Raw genomic sequence first — 20,246 nt, forward strand, 5'->3', positions numbered from 1 at the left:
ATGGGCTCCACTCCCTAATTGATTTTATTTTAGATATAGGGTCTCCACTCTCTAGTCTCTTTTCCAATATATGGTCTCCACTCCCTAGTTGATTTTATTTTAGACATAGTGTCTCCACTCCCTAGTCTCTTTTCCAACATAGGGTCTCTACTCCCTAGTTGATGTATAGGGTCTCCACTCCCTAGTCACTTTTCCAACATAGGGTCTCCACTCCCTAGTTAATTTTATTTTAGACATAGGGTCTCAACTCCCTAGTCTCTTTTCCAACATAGGGTATCCACTCCCTAGTTAAAGTTATTTTAGACATAGGGTATCCACTCCCTAGTTGAAGTTATTTTAGACATAGGGTCTCCACTCCCTAGTTGAAGACATAGGGTCTCCACTCCCTAGTCTCTTTTCAAACATAGTTTCTCCACTCCCTAGTTAACGTTATTTAGACATGGGGTCTCCACTCCCTAGTATCTTTTCCAACATAGGGTATTCACTCTCTAGTTGATTTTATTTTTAGACATATGGTCTTCACTCCCTAGTCTCTTTTCCAACATAGGGTCTCCACTCTCTAGTTGATTTTATTTTTAGACATAAGGTCTCTACTCCCTAGTCTTTTTAGTAATATAGGGTACACCACTCCCCCATCACATTTCACCAACGTAAGGTACGTCAACCCTTAGTTGAGGCACCATTTAGACAACTAGGGTAAACCATTCCCAAAGAATCATGTTTTCTCCGGGTATACCGTTCCCAACCTTTTTATTGCTTTCAATAATGAAGTAGCATAGAGTTTTATTACAAATAACTCACGAAATTTTTCTAGTGAAATCTAAGGCAGAAAAATTTCGTTTGTTTGTTCGTCTTGGTGTATGAGCAGGCTTTACCTCGAGGCACAGGGTTCGAGATGACCAAAAGAAGAAGTCTCAATCCAAAATAAAGAAAATAAAATAAAATAAGTGAACCCAAAATGCAGAAGCGAGTGAAAAGATGTGGATTGCTCAAGACATGACTGAAGTCACGAATATCGCACTTCCCGTTTTGATCAGAAAAGCCGGAGAAGAACGAACTAGCACCTGTAGCTAGCAAACATCAAGATTCAGATCAAAGTCTGCATGAAGAACCAATCAAGACTCAAGATCAAGTTTCAAAAGACTTATATATATGAATCTTGTAACTCATAACTGATAGGCTTGTTTAGGTTCTTTTCATTTTGATTTTGGTGTAATAAGGGGTTCAACAAGCAGTTACAACAACAACAACAACAACAACAACAACAATTAGATCATAGCTTTTCGGTAGTCCCAATTACCAAAACTTCCAGCACTACACTGACCTGATTTTTTTATAGCCAAGGATATGTAGGCAACCTCCGAAGCAAAGTTCGGTCAAACTTTTTCAAAATGCTTGCGAATGGAGTGTCAAACGGGCAAAAATTGCTCGTAATTGCTCACTTTATCTTTGCCCGAAAACTCTTCGTATTTCCGAGCAAAGAGGGGCAGCCGTGAGCACATAATTTTTGCCCTACGAAAATACTCCTATAGAATCCACAAAAACTAATTTTTTTTCTAATTGTTTCTGATTTTATAGAATTTTAGGAATTCCTTTTTAATTGTTTGTTTGCATTTAGTTGCATTTTTTGTGCATATTTAATATCTTAAAATCATAAGAAAATATCATAAAAATGTTCAATTCTTTATTGCATAGCATTTTAGATTTTAATTGCCTTTTTAGTTTAATCACATAATTAATAATTGAAAATCACAACAAATACAATGGTCATTTTTATATTTTTAGCTCTTAGTTTTAAATTTATTAGTATTAAGTTAATTAATTATTTAAATATTAGAAAATAGTAAAGTAAGTCAATTTTACAAAATGGTTTAATTTGGATTATTGAGTTGTAGTGGCTAATTTTGCAACATTTAAAGAATAAAAAGAAAGAGAAATTTTCAGAAACCACTATGTTTTAGTGATTATTAGCTTGTTATAGCTACCATTTACTAAATTACTTCCTATAGCTATGTTTTCAGTTGTTATAGACTGTATTCGATGTATTTTTGCTACTGTATTCATGAATACAATAGCAAAACTCGGCGAAAAACAGCTAAGCAGAGAATGTATTCGACTGTATTCGTGAGCTGTATTCGTGAATACAGTAACAAAATTTGAGAAAAAAAGGTCTTCAGCTTCAAGTTCCTCAGCCCTAAACTCCGTCCTTAATCCACCGATATCCATGCCGCCGCCATGTGGGGCGTCGCCGCCGTTAAATGAAGACAGTTGTTGAAGAAGCACCAATTTAAAGGATCAAACGGAAACTAGAGACAGAACTTCTTCAGATCTCACAAGGCAAACATGAACAATCAATGTAAAATCTAAAAAAAATTTAGAATGTGTAACACAACTGTGTGAAAGAAATCGCCGGCCGGAGGAAGGGGTTAGGGGTGACACAACAAGGAGAGGGGAAGTGGTCGCTGGTCGGATCTGTCGTTGGCGGAACTCAGCCCCTGCTAGGGTTTCTAAATGCAGGGGGGGAAAAATCGAGGAAAAAAGAGAAGAAAGAGGAAAGAGAAAGGAGGAGAGAGGGAGAGAGAAAAATAATACACAGCATATTTAATGACTTAAAGGTAGGAAGTGGCCATAAATAGATATTTTGCTATAAAAATTAAAAGGTAGCTATAGGAGATAATTTTTTAAAAGGGTATTTATTTATAATAAATAAAATATCAACCTTTGCTATAGGAGGTAAAATTTCCTACAAAGAAAGAGAAGGCTGCTAAGGTTAAAATCGGACTTGGTCCAGGAATCAGGCCCCGTCCTTTACCAAAATCCCCATGTTAGCCCAATTCCTGACCCAGTCCACAACTCAGCCTGCTCCGGACCTTCAAAACGACGTCGTAGAGGACCTAAACCCATTCCCCTCTCTAACAAGAACGAACCCTCCCTCATTTTTACTAACCCTAGCAGCCGCCTCCCTATTCCCATTTCTCTCAAGACCAACGCTCTCTAACACTCAAAAAACCCTAGCCGCCCCCCCCCCCCCCCCCCCCCACACACACACACACCCCACTCAAACACATTGTTTTTGGTAGAAACTTTACATCCTTTTATTCACACTGACTTCTTTTGAAAACAAAAATCTGAAGTGCAAAAGAATAGATAGAAAACAAAAAAAAAAAGAAGAAAGAAGAGGAAGCTTTGAAAATCTGGGTTGCAAAAAGGTTTTTTTTTTAGATTGCATTGTTGCTGTTCTTCGCTGGTTCTCTGCTGCTTTTTGAATTTGCTGAGCTTTACTCTTCAGCTCGCCTTTATTTGGCCATTGTTTCTCTGTTTTATCCTGCATTTGGGGTAAACACAAAAGCTTTGCAATTACATTGATCTATAAAGTTGATTTGTTGATTTATGCCGGAACATGTTGAATAGATTCTATTGAGCTCGAAAATATATTGTTCTTATGTATCTGAAGACTGCTTTCTTGGTTTCGGTTTGTATGGTTATAAATTGATTGAAAACTATATGAATCTGGGTTGTTTGCATAATGGTTTGGAATCAGTTAATCAAGGTTTTAGGTGATAGAATTAGCACATCTCTGTACTCTTAGTCATAGTTCGAAATTTTCAATTGCTGGTTCGTGTATAACTTCGAAGTTTAAATATAGGCTATGGAATTGGAATTGTTGCAAAATGTTTGATTTCCTGTATGTACCAGTTATGTCAAAGATAGCAAGTTGAGTGCAGAACTTTGGAGTTACAGAGCCAAATGGGCTTAAGGCTAATTGGCCCTGCCAGCCCAGTAAATACGTGTTCACCAAATCGCTTGCAAATGCAATATGATTTCAATTGTGGCGATTCCTCAGTAAATCCAATTCCATAATGTATTTAGTGATCCTATCCAAACTTCTTTTTTTATTATCTTTCATACATGGGTGCGCTATTGATTTTGGCAGTAAACACCGTAGCTGTGAGACATTGAATTTGAGCTTCAAGGTTTAAGCTTAAGATCAATCAGACTAATTCAATTGCTTCGTTGATTTCTCATACCAAAAAATCTGCTGTGATAATGTCATCAATCTTTGTATGATAACACAATCGTAGGGTAAATGAATCTAACTCATTTCATAAACCTTATCCATACTTCTTGATGTCCTCACATGCAATCTCAAACTTCGAAAGTATCCAAATTCATAAATATCGTAGTTTGCTTTAGGCACATTTAAATAAATCATCGTAACTATAGATACGGTTCCCGTAACATAGTCATGATACATAATTCCCAATTCGAGTGTGTGTTTAATGTGACTCGACCATAACTTCAAATAATAATTATAATAAACATGTAAATCACAGGTACGTTTCACGTAATGCGATTGGCAATATGTACAAAAACAAACGAGCGCGACAATGCGACTTGTTCAAATAAATCTCATAAATATTAAAAACAATTAATAAATAATTAATTGCGGTGTAGAAGCAATAATGCACAATAGGTTTTAAATATGTAATAAATCACATAATTAGGACACTTATTAATAGTTGAGTAACCGTGCTAAAATCACGAAATCCGAGAATATCTAACACCTTCTCCCGGGTTAACAGAATTTCTTACACGGTCTTCTGGTTTTCGCAAACATTAAAACAAAGTCAATTTTCTCGATTTGAAATTTTAAAATAAATCGATGACTTGGGACACCATAATAATAATCCCAAGTGGCGATTCTAAATTAAATGAATAATCCCATTTCGAATCATGTCACTTTAATTGGAAAAAATCGGAAAAAAGGAGGTGTGACAACAATAAATTGCAGCATTGAGTATTCAATTATGATTTCAAATCTGGCTAAAATGTTTGACAACTTTTGAAACGTCAATCAAAGAGAAAATCGCACTTTAAGCTTAAACAAAATTATTACAAAGGTAAATGATCCTACAGCCAGTTTTCAGAATCTCATGAGTTGCTTCAGAATCACTAACTTTGCTCCAACATCCTATATTCCCGCAAGTTTAAATCACTCTTATTACCTGACCAACATCACAAGCTCGTTTATGAAGAATAAGGAATCAGTCAATAGAAAAACTTAAGTTGTTCCTAATAAAATAACCACAAGTGCAATATATTCAGCCGTAGAAGAAGGAAATAGACAAACTAAATCACAATGCTATATCAATATCTTCATAACATGACTGACTCATGATTCATTTCAGTACAACAGTAACATGTTTGAAGCACATTAGTGGATGAAAGAAGCTTAAATTGGGTGCTGCAGAATATGCCAGTCACATATGAGTTTAACAGGGAATTCCAATCTTGAATACCATACTTTAAACATTCAAAATCAGGAAATCAACACAGCAGGCCATAAACAATTCACTTCCTCATTTCATAAACTCAAACAGCAACTAATTTAGTGTAGAGCACACCTAATTTGCAGTGAATAACAAGGAGAGACCCAATAAAGGTTAAAAATAGAAGTATGAAGTCCAACAGTGATCAACAGCAGCAACAGAAAATAGCTTCAAATCTCAGTCGAAAATCGGCTTCGAAGAAGACAGAACTTGTATAAAAAATGTAGCAGAAATTACAAGTTGGGACTGCTAGGGTTTAGGTCTTGAGAGAGATGAGAGCGATGAGTTTGTGAGGTCTCTTTTTTGGGGTTGGGGGGTGGGTTATGGTTTGGTTCGGACACTTTTAAGGGGAGGGGAAGGTTAGTTCCTGGCCGTCCGATGAGAGAGGATGAAAGGCCAGGATTATGGGGGTGGGATGGGGTGGTGGGCACACATGAGGTTGGACCGGATAAAAAGGGGTTCGGGTTGAGGCGAGATTATGGTCAATTGGGGCAACTGAAGTGATCTTGGCCCAAAATCAAAACAAGACATAACCAAAACCTTTTCTTTCTCTCTCTCTCTCTTTTTTTTTTTAATTTTCAAAAACAAACATTTTGTTAAGCACTACTAATTCCCATTAATTTGCAAAATTAACCTAATATTTTCTAACAATTAACTAATTTGATTAACTTAACATTAATGAAAGGAAATTATCAATTTAAAACTAAAAGCTAAAAAATATAAAATGACCATTGTATGTTTGTGATTTATATTTAATAATGCATTTAATTAATGTAGCTAAATCCTAAATACAATTAAGATCTAAAATGATATGCAATGAAGAATTGAACATTTTAATGGTATTTTTATGATTTTTCTTTTTAAAATATTAAATATGCACAAAATGCAACTCAATGCAAACAAACAATTAAAAAGGAATTCCTCAAATTTTATAAAACTCAAAAACAATTAGAAAAAAAAAATTACTTTTATGGATTTTGTAGGAATATTTTCGTAGGGCAAAAATTACGTGCTCACAACTTCATGCTTTAAGAATTCAAATTTACACAACTCTTTAAAGTGTAGATGTTGATTTCCCTATCAAACCATTTCTTACGACCTACTTTAGTAAGTTTCTGCTTACAATCCAGTCAAAGTGTGTTAGAGAAACATGTTCAATATATTCGACTTCTTGATAAGTAACTTTATCTGGTAATCGATAGTAAAGTGTGACTTCTGCACAAGTTTCTTGCATATTTCATCATCAATGGTTCCAGAAAGCATTATATTTTTGTAGTAAAAGTTGAATGTAAAAAACCTGCAAGCTACATTGATGCATTCTCTGTCCAAAATGCCCACAGGATGGATGCCTTCATCCTCCACATCCCCTAGTATAACAGGTAGTTGACTTAGATCATGTTTCTCCATTAGAGTTAGAGCATACAGGGGATCTGTATTTGGAGTCACTGTGCATGATACCCGGCAATTATTGCCATTTGACGAGCAAACTCCAGCTACTACAAGCTCCTGAATTCAATATATTTGAAAAATAGGTAGTTGTTATACATGAGGATAAATTAGCAAAACCAGTTTTTTTAACTTAATGATACAATACAAAATCCATGTGAATGAGTAGTTTGATTCAAATAAAAGAACTATCAAAGTTGTTGAAACTAATCCAATGGCCAAATAATCATTTGTTTATTAAAAGGTAACATATTTGAAAAATAGGTAGTTGTTATACATGAGGATAGGTAGTTGTTGTACGTGAGGATAAATTAGCAAAACCATTTTTTTTAAACTTAATGATACAAGAAGGAATACATGATCTGCAATATTTTTACATCATGAAGCTATGGTAGTTTTTTTTTTTTTTTGGGACGGATTTTATGCTGGAGTTAATGGTATTTTTGGGCGAAAGGGATCTATTCCCGTGCGTAATGGTGCTCTTGGGTGGCGTTAATGGAGCAAAACGGAAACGAAATTTGAGGAAGTCCCTTTTTGCTTGCTGCGGCGCTCAGGGTTAGGGTTAGTGAAAGAATTGGATTTTATATGGTCATTTGGGGGAATATGAGCCATTGGATGTGGGAGGATGGAAGGCTCAGATTAAAGAAGGGGTGTCATGGGCGGCTTTCCAACCATGCCCCATGACCCCTTGGACGCGCCCCGTGGCGTCCTGGCCAGCTTCCCAATGCCCGTCGCCACGGTCGGCCCCGTGGTCTCGGCAGCTCCAAGTGACAAGCGCGCAAGTGCCTTTGTCGCCCCACCGATAGCCATCGCCAGCGCCCAGCCACAGGCATATGCCAGCAGCGCCGCGCGCGTAGACAATGCCGCGCGCACAGACCCTGATGCTAAAGACAAAGTTGCTGTCAACGAACTTGTTTCTACTTTGTAGAAGACTAAGTTCTTTTCATTGTAAATATAGAGTAGTTTTGCTGCATTTTCTTTAAGTGTGATTTTTCAGCTTTCATAGATCTAGTCATGTAACTTTGGTTTTATTTTTTTAAGCATTATTAAGGGGGACCAAGCAATCAAAACTTTCAAGCAAGCAAACAATTCTCTGTACTGGTATCTCTCTCCTCCCCTCCCCCGACACCGTCTTGTTTTTCTGTAATAGCTTTCATTCAATGCAATCAAGCTTTCTTTCATTCTCAATTCTCTTTTCTGCTCTCTTTCAATTGCTCATGACATTGATTTTCCCGTACGGCACTGACAATCTAGTATAGCGTACGGAGGGGACCTCAGTTGACGGACAGCAACCGTACTGATATCGGTTGCTTAGCCTTACGTCGCCCTTCCAAGGAACTTCAGGAAGGCGCCGCATAACAGTTGGTATCAGAGCCTAGGCTCGACATCGGACGAGGGATTACATTGCAATTACCGCCATTTCTGACCATGGTGAATTATGGGGATCGCATCGCGACCCTTGAGGGAACGGTTGACGCATTACGGCCCATCGTGGAAATGGTGCCTGACCTAAAGACCAGCCTAGTGCAAAGGTTGGACGACCTGGACCGCAGACTGATCCAGGCCGAAGTTGACATAGAAAACATCAGTCGCGACTCTGAAGGAGACTGGCAAATGGCAGTCACAGAGGCAGCCGGAATTTTTGGTAAATTTCAGATCCTCCAACAGGAGTGCGCCGAGGATTTAGCCAACAGGGCACAAGAGGCAGACATGGTGACTGCTATGCAACAAACTATAGACAACTTGACAGGCCAGCTCAACGTTGTCAATGCTACTTTACAAGGCCTGCTTCGAGGAGGTGGAAACCAAATCGGGGGTATTGTGAACCTCGCCCATGTGGCCCAAAAACTGAAAATTCCTGAGCCAAAGCCATACAGTGGAGCTCGGAATGCCAAAGAAGTGAAAAACTTCATCTTCGACATCGAACAATACTTTGATACCGTGGGGGGCCTATAATAAGCTAAGAAGGTAGCAACTGCTGCCATGTATCTTCAGGGTGATGCCAAACTCTGGTGGCGGGTGAAATATGAAGTCATCAAGGCTGGTGAAGATGCCCTCGAGACATGGGCATAACTGAAGACAGCCATACGCCTGCAGTTCTTCCCCGAAAATGTTGAGTACAATGCTAGGAGAAAGCTACGGGAGCTCCGCCAGACCAAATCAGTGCGGGATTACGTGCGAGAATTCTCTGCGCTCATGCTGAACATCCGCGACATGGGGGACAAAGACAAACTATTCACCTTCCTGGAAGGGTTGAAACCTTATGCCCGCATGGAGTTACAAAGACAAAGGGTAGACATGTTACCTAAGGCAATCCAAGCAGCAGAGTGCCTTGGGGATTATCAAGTGGAAACCCGGAAGGACAGGCCTCAACAGCCTATCCGAGGAGGATACAAAGGAGGCCAGTCGAACACTGGTGGCCCTAGCAGAAGTGGAGACCGGAGTGCACCCAAGTCTAAGGCTTCCTCTTCAAGCACTATTAGTGTTGCATCTAACAACAATGATCGGGGGAGGAAACCCCCATCAGGATGTCATCATTGCGGCGGACCACATTGGAACAATGAATGCCCGCATGCACAGATGAACGCCCATCAAACTTTTGAGGATGGGTCGGATGCTGATGCCGATGATGCGGACCAGACCGAACCAGTTGGTGCATTCAATGCCATTGTTGGCTCTTTTTCTGAGCCCCTAGCGGGAACCAGTGCTGGTATCCGTAAGAAGAAGGACCTCTGTCCAATCGCCAAGAAAGGGAAAAAGAAGGCAAACGAAATGACTCTTCCTCATCAAGAAATGACCTTAATGTTCGTTGATATGAAGGTAAATGGCAAGCCCATTCGGGCGATGATAGACACGGATGCTACCCACAATTACTTAGCCTCGACTCAGGTAGAGCGCCTTGGCCTAGTTGTAGGAAAGGGCAAGGGTCGTGTCAAGGCTATCAACTCACCACCTCAGCCAGTGGGTGGAATAGCCAAAGAAGTACCGGTGAAACTTGGCCCTTATGAAGGAAAGTTCAACCTGCGCGTGGTGATTATAGATGACTTCGAGTTGGTAGTGGGGTTGGAATTCCTGAGACAGACCAATACCATGCCCGCACCGTATGCAGACTTGCTACTGATGATGGGAGAAAACGGAGCTAAGCCCTGCATTATTCCGTGCATTCCCATGAAGATGGCCGCCGAGAACATCTCGGCCTTGCAGTTGAAGAAGGGGGTAAAAAGACATGAACCCACGTTCCTGGCTACCCTCTGCATGGAAGATATAGAACGCTCCTCGGGTCCCATTCCTGCACCCGTAAAGGAGTTGCTTCTGGAATTTGAAGACATCATGCCACAAGACATGCCAAAGCGTCTTCCGCCTAAGCGAACTGTGGACCATGAGATTGAGTTGGTGCCGGGTGAGAAGCCACCTGCCCGGGCGCCATACAGAATGTCACAACCCGAACTCACTGAGCTTCGGAGACAATTGACGGAAATGCTAGACACAGGGATCATCTTGCCCTCCAAATCCCCATACGGGTCCCATGTGCTATTCCAAAAGAAACATGATAGTAGTTTACGACTTTGCGTGGATTACCGGGCTCTAAACAAAATCACCGTGAAAAATAAGTACCCTATTCTGCTAATGGCAGACTTGTTTGATAGACTGGGTGGTGCAACAGTATTCACCAAAATAGACTTGAGGATAGGTTATTGGCAAGTTCGGATTGCAGAGGGTGATGAGCACAAGACGACCTGTGTGACAAGATATGGGTCGTACGACTTCCTGGTTATGCCCTTTGGCTTGACTAGCGCGCCATCCATATTTTGCACCTTGATGAACCAAGTCTTCCAAGAATACATTGATGAATTCGTCGTGGTTTATTTGGATGACATTGTGGTATATAGCCAGACACTGGAAAAACACCTGGAGCATTTGCGGAAGGTTCTAGCCCGATTGCGGGAGCACGAATTATATGAGAAGCTATCCAAGTGCTCCTTTGCTCAGAAACAAATTGACTTCCTCGGACATGTCATCGAGGAAGGGAGGATCAAGATGGACCAGTAGAAGATTCAGGCCATTACAGAATGGCCGCCTCCTAAGGATATTCATGCCTTGAGGTCGTTCCTTGGTCTATGCAACTTCTATCGGCGTTTTGTGAAAAGTTACTCCCTCATTGCAGTGCCGCTGGTAGAACTTCTCAAGAAGGCCACCCCGTGGGATTAGGGCCCCAAGCGGGCAGAGGCCTTCGACGCATTGAAGATGGCTATGTCTAGTAGCCCAGTCTTGGCCCTCCCTGACTTGGCCAAGCCATTTGAAGTGCAAACGGATGCCTCTGACTATGTACTTGGTGGAGTATTGCTACAAGAAGGGCATCCCGTAGCGTACGAGAGCCGGGAACTGAAGGATGCAAAGCGGCGCTATGCCGCCCATGAGAAAGAATTATTGGCTGTCGTTCATTGCTTATGCCTTTGGAGGCATTATCTACTGGGAGCCCCATTCGTGGTCAAGACGGACAACACAGCCGTTAGCCATTTCATGACCCAGCCAAAGCTGAATGGTCGACAGGCTACCGAAGTGGAGTACCGAAGTGGAAAGACCAATCATGTTGCTGATGCACTTAGTCGGAGAGCTGATCTAGCATCGATGTGTGTACTTGCCGCCCTAAAGGGAAGCGAAGTAACCACTACCATAAAAGACCAGATACAGGATCTACTCATCAAGGATCCTGCTGCACAGTATTTGGTTGATTTGGTAGGACAGGGGCAAGACTCGCCAGTTCTACACCGAAAATGGTTTCCTGAAGGTGAAAGGGAACCGACTTTATGTTCCTAAAGGAGGAGATCTGCGACGGGCTCTTCTTGCGGAATGCCACGATACTTTATGGGCCGGTCATCCCGACGAGGAACGCACCATGGCATTACTTCATCGTGCATATTATTGGCCTCAAATGGTTGATGACGTCGCTCAGTATGTGAATACTTGTCTAGTATGCCAGAAGGATAAGTTAGACCGCTTGACGCAGGCAGGGCTCTTGGAACCCCTAGCTATCCCAAAAAGACCTTGGGAAAGCGTTTCCCTGGACTTCATCACCGGATTGCCCAAGGTCGGAGATCTCACAACTATCTTGGTTGTGGTGGATCGGTTTTCCAAGTATACTACCTTTATAGCAGCCCCACAATATATATCAGCAGAAGATATAGCTTGACTATTCTTCTCTCATGTCGTCAAATATTGGGGCTTACCTAAAGACATTGTTAGTGATCGCGACTCACGCTTCACTAGCAATTTTTGGACCCAACTCTTTAAGTGCCTCGGGTCAAAATTGAGTCATAGCTCAAGTTTTCATCCGCAATCTGATGGCCAGACGGAGCGATTCAATGGCATGCTAGAGGAATATCTTCGGTACTTTGTGACCGGATCGCAGAAGAATTGGGTGAAGCTTCTGGATGCTGCTCAATTGTGTTTCAATTCACAAAAGAGCTCAAGTACCAACAAAAACGCTTTTGAAATTGTTACCGGACAGCAACCGCTACTCCCACACACAGTGAACGCACCAAACATGTCAAAATCTCCTCGGGCTGCTAGCTTCTCAAAAGAATGGCAGCAAAATTTGGACATAGTGCGGAGCTATCTTGTCAAAGCCCAAAAGCGGATGAAGAGGCATGCTGATCAGAATCGCCACTTTGTTGAATACCAGGTGGGAGACAAAGTGATGGTCAAAATCCCAAAGCGGTACTTGTTTGCAGGGGTCCATGACCCTCGCCTATTACAAAAATATATTGGACCTTTGTCCATTGAAAGGCGCATTGAGAAAGTTGCATACCGGGTGGATACCCTAGCTTGGTGGAAAATCCATCATGTTTTCCATGTCAGTCTCCTGAAACCTTTTCGGGAAGATATGAAGGATCCTTCACGAAGCCAACTCACAATACCAAGTATTCGAGGCCCGAATTCAACCGGGAAAAGGCGTGCTGAAGCTATTCTTGACGATCGAGTGATTCACGCCTCAAAAAAAGATCACCTAGAGTTCTTGGTGAAATGGCAGAGATGTGATGCAGAGGAGAATACTTGGGAGATGGGAACAAACCTCAAAGCCTACAAGAGCCTGATTGATGATTACCTTGCAAGAAAGGCACCGAGGACGTCGCCAACTCAGGTGGGGGAGAATGTTATGGGCGGCTTTCCAACCATGCCCCATGACCCCTTGGACGCGCCCCGTGACGTCCTGGCCAGCTTCCCAACGCCCGTTGCCACGGTCGGCCCTGTGGTCTCGGCAACTCCAAGTGACAAGCGCGCAAGTACCTCTGTCGCCCAACCGATAGCCATCGCCAGCGCCCAGCCACAGGCAGATGCTAGCAGCGCCGCGCGCGTAGACAATGCCGCGCGCGCAGACCCTGATGCTAAAGACAAAGTTGTTGCCAACGGACTTGTTTCTGCTTTGTAGAAGACTAAGTCCTTTTCATTGTAAATATAGAGTAGTTTTGCTGCATTCTCTTTAAGTGTGATTTTTCAGCTTTCATAGGTCTAGTCATGTAACATTGATTTATTTTTTTTAAGCATTATTAAAGGGGACCAAACAATCAAAACTTTCAAGCAAGCAAATAATTCTTTGTACTGGTGTCTCTCCCCCCGACACCGTCTTGTTTTTCTGTAATAGCTTTCATTAAATGCAATCAAGCTTTCTTTCATTCTCAATTCTCTTTTCTGCTCTCTTTCAATTGCTCATGACATTGGTTTTTCCGTACGACACTGACAATCTAGTCTAGCGTATGGAGGGGACTTCAGTTGGCGGACAACAACCGTACTGACATCGGTTGCTTAGTCTTACGTCGCCCTTCCAAGGAACTTCAGGAAGGCGCCGCGTAATAGTAATGGTGCTCTTGGGTGGCGTTAATGAAGCAAAACGGAAACGAAATTTGAGGAAGTCCCTTTTTGCTTGCTGCGGCGCTCAGGGTTAGGATTTGTGAAAGAATTGGATTTTAAATGGTCATTTGGGGGAATATGAGTCATTGGATGTGGGAGGATGGAAGGCTCAGATTAAAGAAGGGGTCTGGCGGGTCATGTATTTTGGGCTGATGGGTCAAAGGAAGAAAAGACTTTGGTTCTTGCTGGGCTAATCCGAGATGGGCTACTAAAGCTTCAAAATTGGGCTGCTAGTTCAGAAAAATAAATCGTTTTTGGTCCAAACTTAATTGTTCCTTCATCAATAGGAATGAAATCCTATAAAATATTAACTAATTCTATTTAACTAACTACTATATTCAATTAAATATACTAATAGAAATATAACTATTTTTGTATTTTCGAACTTCTGTTCTAAAAAATTAAAATTAAAAGTAAAAATAGACTAAAATCCTATGAAAATAAAATAAGTAGAATATTTTTTAAAAATACTAGTTTTAAAAGTTATGCGGGTAAAAAATTACGTGCCTATAGCTGCCCCTCTATTCTTAGAAACACAAGAGAATTTTTGAGCAAAGAATTAAGTAAGCAATGTAATTGATTTCTGACCTGACACTTATGCAAAAGAAAATAAATATGGATTAAAAGATTGTGACCGAGCCCTGGTATTTGAGCTGCCTACATATCCTTGGTCAGAAAGGAATCAGGTCACGCGTAGATTATCATAAAGTTTTATCTCTAGATTACCCATCAATAGTTTTTCAATTTTAGTGAACATATTCATATGATAAATATGGAAAATTATTTTTTCATTAATATATTTCTAAATATATTTAATTGAGTGGATATCGGAAACAGAATCTCTACCCAGGGTAGAGGTAAGGTTTGCGTACACACTACCCTCCCAGACCCCATTAGTGTGATTATACAGGGTTGTTGTATTTAATTGAGTGGATACAAGATTAATTTTTTGTATATCTGTAAATTTATAGGCTTTCAATATTATTTATTTAGCCTCCTTTCTATCTCTTTATTTTTTTAAAAAATGGGTCAAAATTGTAATCCATGGACGTGTTCTTTGGATCTACGCAAGATAATATATTATTTTTTCATTGATTTCAATTGACCAAACACATGGTATTTAAATAACTTTATTTAACTCCAAAATATGTGTGGAAAAAAGGGACTCATGAATCGAAAAGGACTTAAATTTGGGCCAAGGTTATAATGTGATTCTCATGTGTTATTATCCTTCTTTTATAAATTTATTATATTTTGTAGTTCAAATAAGGAAGGATTTATGACACAAAATCTAGTTTATTTTGAATTTTCAAATATTCGAAAAATAATGAATTGTTCTTTCCTAAATATTAAGAGATTAATTATATGACTATTTTGTCTAGTATGAAAGTAATTTTTCAAAGGGTAAAAAAGACGAACGACATTTCGATAGGCATTTGTGCTTTTAATATAGTATATAGATATAGATATAGATATAAATATAGATAGATTAACTAAATATAAATTACTTCCTAAAAAAAGTATATTAAAAAATATTTTTAAAAAAATAATTTTTAAAATAAGCTAATCATAGAGGCTTGGGAGAAGGTGCAACTACTAATTTTTTTTTTTTATTTCTCCGACCTAATATTATTGGGCTTAAGCTTATTCTCACCTTTTTCTTTCTAATTTTTTTTCCCCTTTTTTTTGAAGTATAACAAAGTATTTACTTCCCGTCCTCTCTCTAAAGTCATTCTCCCTCCCCTCAAAAAGCAAAACCCTCCATTGCTTCCACTCCGCCAGCCTCCGCCGTGTCTTCCCCTACCAATTTCAGTAAGTTGCTCGAGTTCCACCAATAACTGGTTTTTACATCGTTGATTTTCTGGGAAAAGTAAAAGTACTATTGAAAATTATTTGCTGCCTTGCAAAAATCTAGCTTTGTCCCAAAAACTTCCAGTCTCTGGCTATTGTTAGTTTGTGTTTTGAATATTTTGTAAAAACTTGCGGACTTTGTTCGCCGAGCTGATGACACTGACATATAAGTTAGGAAAAAAAAAGAAAAAAATGAAGACTTTTGGCTTTTAAGATTCAGTAGTTGTTCAAACGATTTTCCGCTAAATTATTTGCTCTTCAATGAGCTTCAATACTTTTTTAAATTTTTTTTGAGTTTCTTCAATGACTGGGGTGTTAAAAGGTGCTCTATGTTGTCGGGTTATTATCTGAGCTTCTATTCGTGGCTTCTGTTTACTTAAAAAGTATTTTTTACTGTAATCTTTTATTGTTCTGATTATTGTAGCTTGAGCTGCCATTAGAATGGGGTCCATATTCGACATGGCCATTTAGAGATGATTAAAGTTTATATTTTTAGGTTGTCATAATTATTAATAACTCTTTTAAATCCATTTGTGTATATAAATTGAAAAGAGGAGTGCCTCGAATCGTAGCCTAGCGACACTATGTTTTTTTTAGTCGTTTAAAGCTGATGCAGTGCTGTTGAGACAATTTATGTCATGTTCTGCATGGAATTTGAGAAGTTTCCGCACTAGTTCGAAAACAGTATCACTAGCTTGAGCTTTATCAAAAGTCAAAATTCGTTTGGGCTTTTTGCTTAAGCAGAAGAAGAAAGAATTATCCATAGTAGTTTGAAAACAATTAGCCTTCGTCAGCATCCTCATGGAATTTGATGCAGGGCTTCGTGATGTTCCTACATTTATTAATTATCGCCATCTTTGCTATCTTCCTTTCTGCTCTTACTGTTGATACAATCATAGTTATTTTAAATTGGGGGAATAATCACATTGAGGGTGACCGAAAACCTCATTGATTTAGCAGATATTCTGAATGGAGATTGATTCAAAGGTACCAGAAGAGGATGAGGGTTCGATGCAAGTTGACAGTAAGGTAATATTCCTAATTTGGATTACTTTTACAATTCTTCAGAATGACTACTGTACAACAGAAGAAGCTAAGCCTTGACTAATATTCTCCCTTTTTTCCTCCTCGATTGTTTGGTCATAGGTTCAGGGGAAGGATGACATATCTAACTCGATGAAAAAGCTTAATATCGAGGGATCATCCTCCACTTTCAAGAAAAAGCCGGTCATTATCATAGTGGTTGGGATGGCTGGTAAAGTCCTGTTTATTTGGATTATGGAGTTGATATATATACTATTGGTTAAACACAAGCATTGCCCAAGTTGTTTGTTTCATTTTGTGTTGAAGGATTGAACTTATAGAACTTGTTTTAATTTGATGACTAGGTAGTGGAAAAACAACATTTCTCCATCGGCTTGTTTGCCACACAATGGCATCCAATATACGGGGTTATGTTTTGAACCTTGATCCTGCCGTCTTGACCCTTCCATTTGGTGCAAATATTGATATTAGAGACACTGTTCGATACAAGGAAGTCATGAAGCAATTCAATCTTGGGCCAAATGGAGGAATTCTCACTTCGCTAAACTTGTTTGCCACGAAGTTTGATGAGGTAAAACTTGATATGATCTGATTTTTTTTATTGAATGCGTGAGAAGAATTTTTCTTTCGTCTTTTTCTTAAACGTACGTGGTCTAGAGAAAGCTTGTTTGTAGTTTCCTTCCTCTTTTATCTTTGTGGTATACCGTCTTCTCTTTGTCTGATCACTTATTGTGGTAGAAGAAATGGATTGGATGAATTTCTCGATATTAGCTAGCATAAATCATAGTGTATTTGCATTTTAGTCAGCTATTGATTATGGGCCTATATGAATTCAACAATAAAATTGCTCAAACACTTGGACAATATTTTGTGTCGTTAATCTGAATTACATAATTTCATTCAATCCACTTATCCTATTCAGATTTTAATCTTCATGTTCTTGTTAGACCTGTTGGATTATGAAGTCCAATTTTAGATCTTATCACATCTCATTATGTTCAATCATATTCCCTTAGGTTCTAGTTTACTCCTAAGAAATTTGAAGCTGGTCAACCTAGACTAATCAGCACTTTATTTGCTCTGGTAATTGGTTCCACCTCTTCCCAGTTTGAAACTTGTGGATACATGTGAGGGCATACTGTTTTGAAGTCCAAAGTGCTGCTGATTAGATTGGCGTGTTTGTGACTAGTTTTATTTTCTGATTGAGGCAAGGAACTGAAAACTCTCCGGGCATATATAAAAGAGGAAGTGAAAACTCTTCGGATTACCTTATCAAGCCTTTTTTTATTTTATTTCCAAGAGTTTCCTTGCAGCATGGTGTTGGTATCTCAGAGTGTTACCCATGTCTCTAAACCTTGATTTTGAGACCCTATTTTTTTCTTAATAATAGGTTTGACGGCCAGATGGTAGAAATCTCTTAAGCTCTGAAATAGAGATGCTTCTCTAAAGTTCGCTGAAACATTTCTCCATAATCTTTCCTTCTTTTAGAACTCTCAAGCGGCATTCATCCATCTAAGCCTACTTGTGTGTTTGTTACTTTGATGTTCTGGGATGACGTCTGTATGTATTGTTTATCAGATTTGATGTCTTAAAGAGCATAAGTTAATATTTTTTCTGTTGCAAGAATCAGCAACGTCGTTTTGAAAATATGTGGTGGATAAGATGTGAAAGCAATAAAATCCATATCTGATGTTTGCTCAATTTTCGCTTATTTGTTCTTTTCACCAAGTCTCTCATCATGTAGCTAGCAGGGATTTGAGGGATGAAAAGCTTTACATGCATTTTGTTTTCTCTAGCTTTGTTTGAGACAACAGCCTCCTCTACTTACTTATTTGCAGGTGATATCAGTCATTGAAAAAAGAGCAGACCAGTTGGACTACGTTCTCGTGGATACTCCTGGACAGATTGAGATATTCACTTGGTCTGCCTCAGGCGCAATTATAACTGAAGCTTTTGCATCCACTTTTCCCACTGTGGTGACGTATGTGGTTGATACACCACGGTCTGAAAGTCCAGCTACTTTTATGAGCAATATGCTGTATGCATGTAGCATCCTCTACAAAACAAGGTTGCCATTGGTATTGGCATTCAACAAGACAGATGTGGCTAATCATCAGTTTGCTTTGGAGGTAGTAGAATAAATCCTGACATTTCTCTAATTTTTTCCTTGAAAAGGGCTAGGAGTTGGGAGAAAGAGAAAGGGTTGGCTGTCTCCACTATTAGTCCATTTAAGGTTACTGTGGAAATTATTCCATTTATGCATCTACTATAAACCAATGACGTCGTTCAAGATAATGTATAGGTGGATCAAAAGCTATTACCGTTTATCTCTAATAATTGTTATATTGAAACTACGAAACAATTGTATTGACAGTTAACACTGTTTCTGTTGTGTGCTGTATCTGCTTGTGACGTAGTTTAAACCAAAGAATCATGTGTAAAGCTTTACTTATGATGGTTGTCGAGCAATTGCGTGTTTGTTTATCTTAGAAGCCATGATCGATCTTTTGAGCTTGTTACATAGTCAGTAATGTGGCTATCTCCTGTAAATACTTGCAGCACTTTGCTGCACATTAATGTAGTGTCTTTCACCAAAAAAAAGTGTGTTTTATTTATGTGTGTGTGTGGGGGGGGGGGGGGGAGCAGGAGGGGTTGAGTATAAAGTTAAATTCTTACTATTTGGATTCCTCTTACTTTGTGCCTTTACATTCATCAGCTGCTTTTCTGGAATTGTGATTTCTGATGTTACGATTTCAAATGCAGTGGATGAAAGATTTTGAGGTGTTCCATGCGGCACTAGATGCTGACAGTTCTTACACATCAACTCTGACCCGAAGCCTCTCACTTGCACTTGAGGAGTTCTACAAGAATCTCAGATCTGTTGGAGTGTCTGCAGTTTCAGGGGCTGGGATGGAGGAGTTTTTCAAGGCAATTGAAGCCAGTGCTGAGGAGTACATGGAAACTTACAAGTATTAACCGAAACTTAATGTTTATATCTCTTGAATTGTCACTGATAACTTGAAATGCTTATCCGATGCTCAAAAACTATTATGTCCACTTTCTTATTGTTGCAAAATTTTCCTTTTAGGGCTGACTTGGACAAGAGACGGGAGGAGAAGCAACAGTTAGAGGAAAGACGTAGAAGGGAGAATATGGAAAATTTGAGAAAAGATATGGAGAAAACCGGAGGACAAACTGTAGTACTGAGCACTGGTTTGAAGGATGGAGAAGATAAGGGGAAGGCTATGATGGACGCCGAGGATGAAGAGGAAGAAGAAGATGATGACATCCAGATTTTTAGTGAGGATGACGATGGTGACATAGACGAGGACGAAGATGAAGAAGTTGCTGGCTTTCCATTTTAAGATTGTACATGGTGTCTTTTGAGAAACACAACCCTGTATAGGACTGATCAAAGTGCTAAACCCAAAATTGAGGGACACAAAATCGAATTCACTTCCTGTAAATGTGACTTTGCCAGTGGTTGCATTTGATGTTATAATTATGTAGTTTACGAGTTAGGTTTATCTGGATTTGTGGGTTTGCTGATGGAAATCCTTGCTTGGTAATGATTCTCAACTGAGTTACCTTTCAATTCTTAACAATTTGCTAGTGTTTTTTATTTGGTCCATATTAGCATCATCAGAAATAGTAAAATATATTCCC

The 20,246-nt window shown here is 39.4% G+C and overlaps 1 protein-coding gene across 2 annotated transcripts; it reads left to right on the forward strand.

Annotated features, from left to right (window-relative positions):
• The first annotated feature begins 15,363 nt into the window (after nucleotides 1-15,363).
• LOC107817045 (GPN-loop GTPase QQT2) lies at nucleotides 15,364-20,149 on the forward strand. Of its 2 annotated transcripts, none has more exons than XM_016642816.2 (7): nucleotides 15,364-15,497; nucleotides 16,497-16,565; nucleotides 16,683-16,791; nucleotides 16,925-17,151; nucleotides 18,419-18,709; nucleotides 19,344-19,549; nucleotides 19,669-20,149. In XM_016642816.2, exons 2-7 carry the CDS (start codon nucleotides 16,506-16,508, stop codon nucleotides 19,943-19,945), a joined length of 1,170 nt encoding a protein of 389 aa, XP_016498302.1. In that variant the 5' UTR covers nucleotides 15,364-15,497; nucleotides 16,497-16,505; the 3' UTR covers nucleotides 19,946-20,149. The 2 variants fall into 2 exon arrangements, with proteins under 2 accessions (XP_016498302.1, XP_016498303.1); XM_016642817.2 differs by having other exon boundaries at nucleotides 15,373-15,497; nucleotides 16,494-16,565.
• Nucleotides 20,150-20,246: the final 97 nt, after the last annotated feature.

This window comes from Nicotiana tabacum, chromosome 19 (assembly GCF_000715075.1).
Source record: "Nicotiana tabacum cultivar K326 chromosome 19, ASM71507v2, whole genome shotgun sequence".
NCBI classification, from domain to species: domain Eukaryota; kingdom Viridiplantae; phylum Streptophyta; class Magnoliopsida; order Solanales; family Solanaceae; genus Nicotiana; species Nicotiana tabacum.

What these genes read in the sequence shown, in the direction of transcription:
- LOC107817045 (XM_016642816.2), top strand. Translation starts at nt 16,506, where the DNA reads ATGGAGATTGATTCAAAGGTACCAGAAGAGGATGAGGGTTCGATGCAA. An exon ending in CGATGCAAGTTGACAGTAAG is followed by an intron (nt 16,566 to 16,682) that starts GTAATATTCCTA and finishes GTTTGGTCATAG; the next exon opens with GTTCAGGGGAAGGATGACAT. An exon ending in TTGCCACGAAGTTTGATGAG is followed by an intron (nt 17,152 to 18,418) that starts GTAAAACTTGAT and finishes ACTTATTTGCAG; the next exon opens with GTGATATCAGTCATTGAAAA.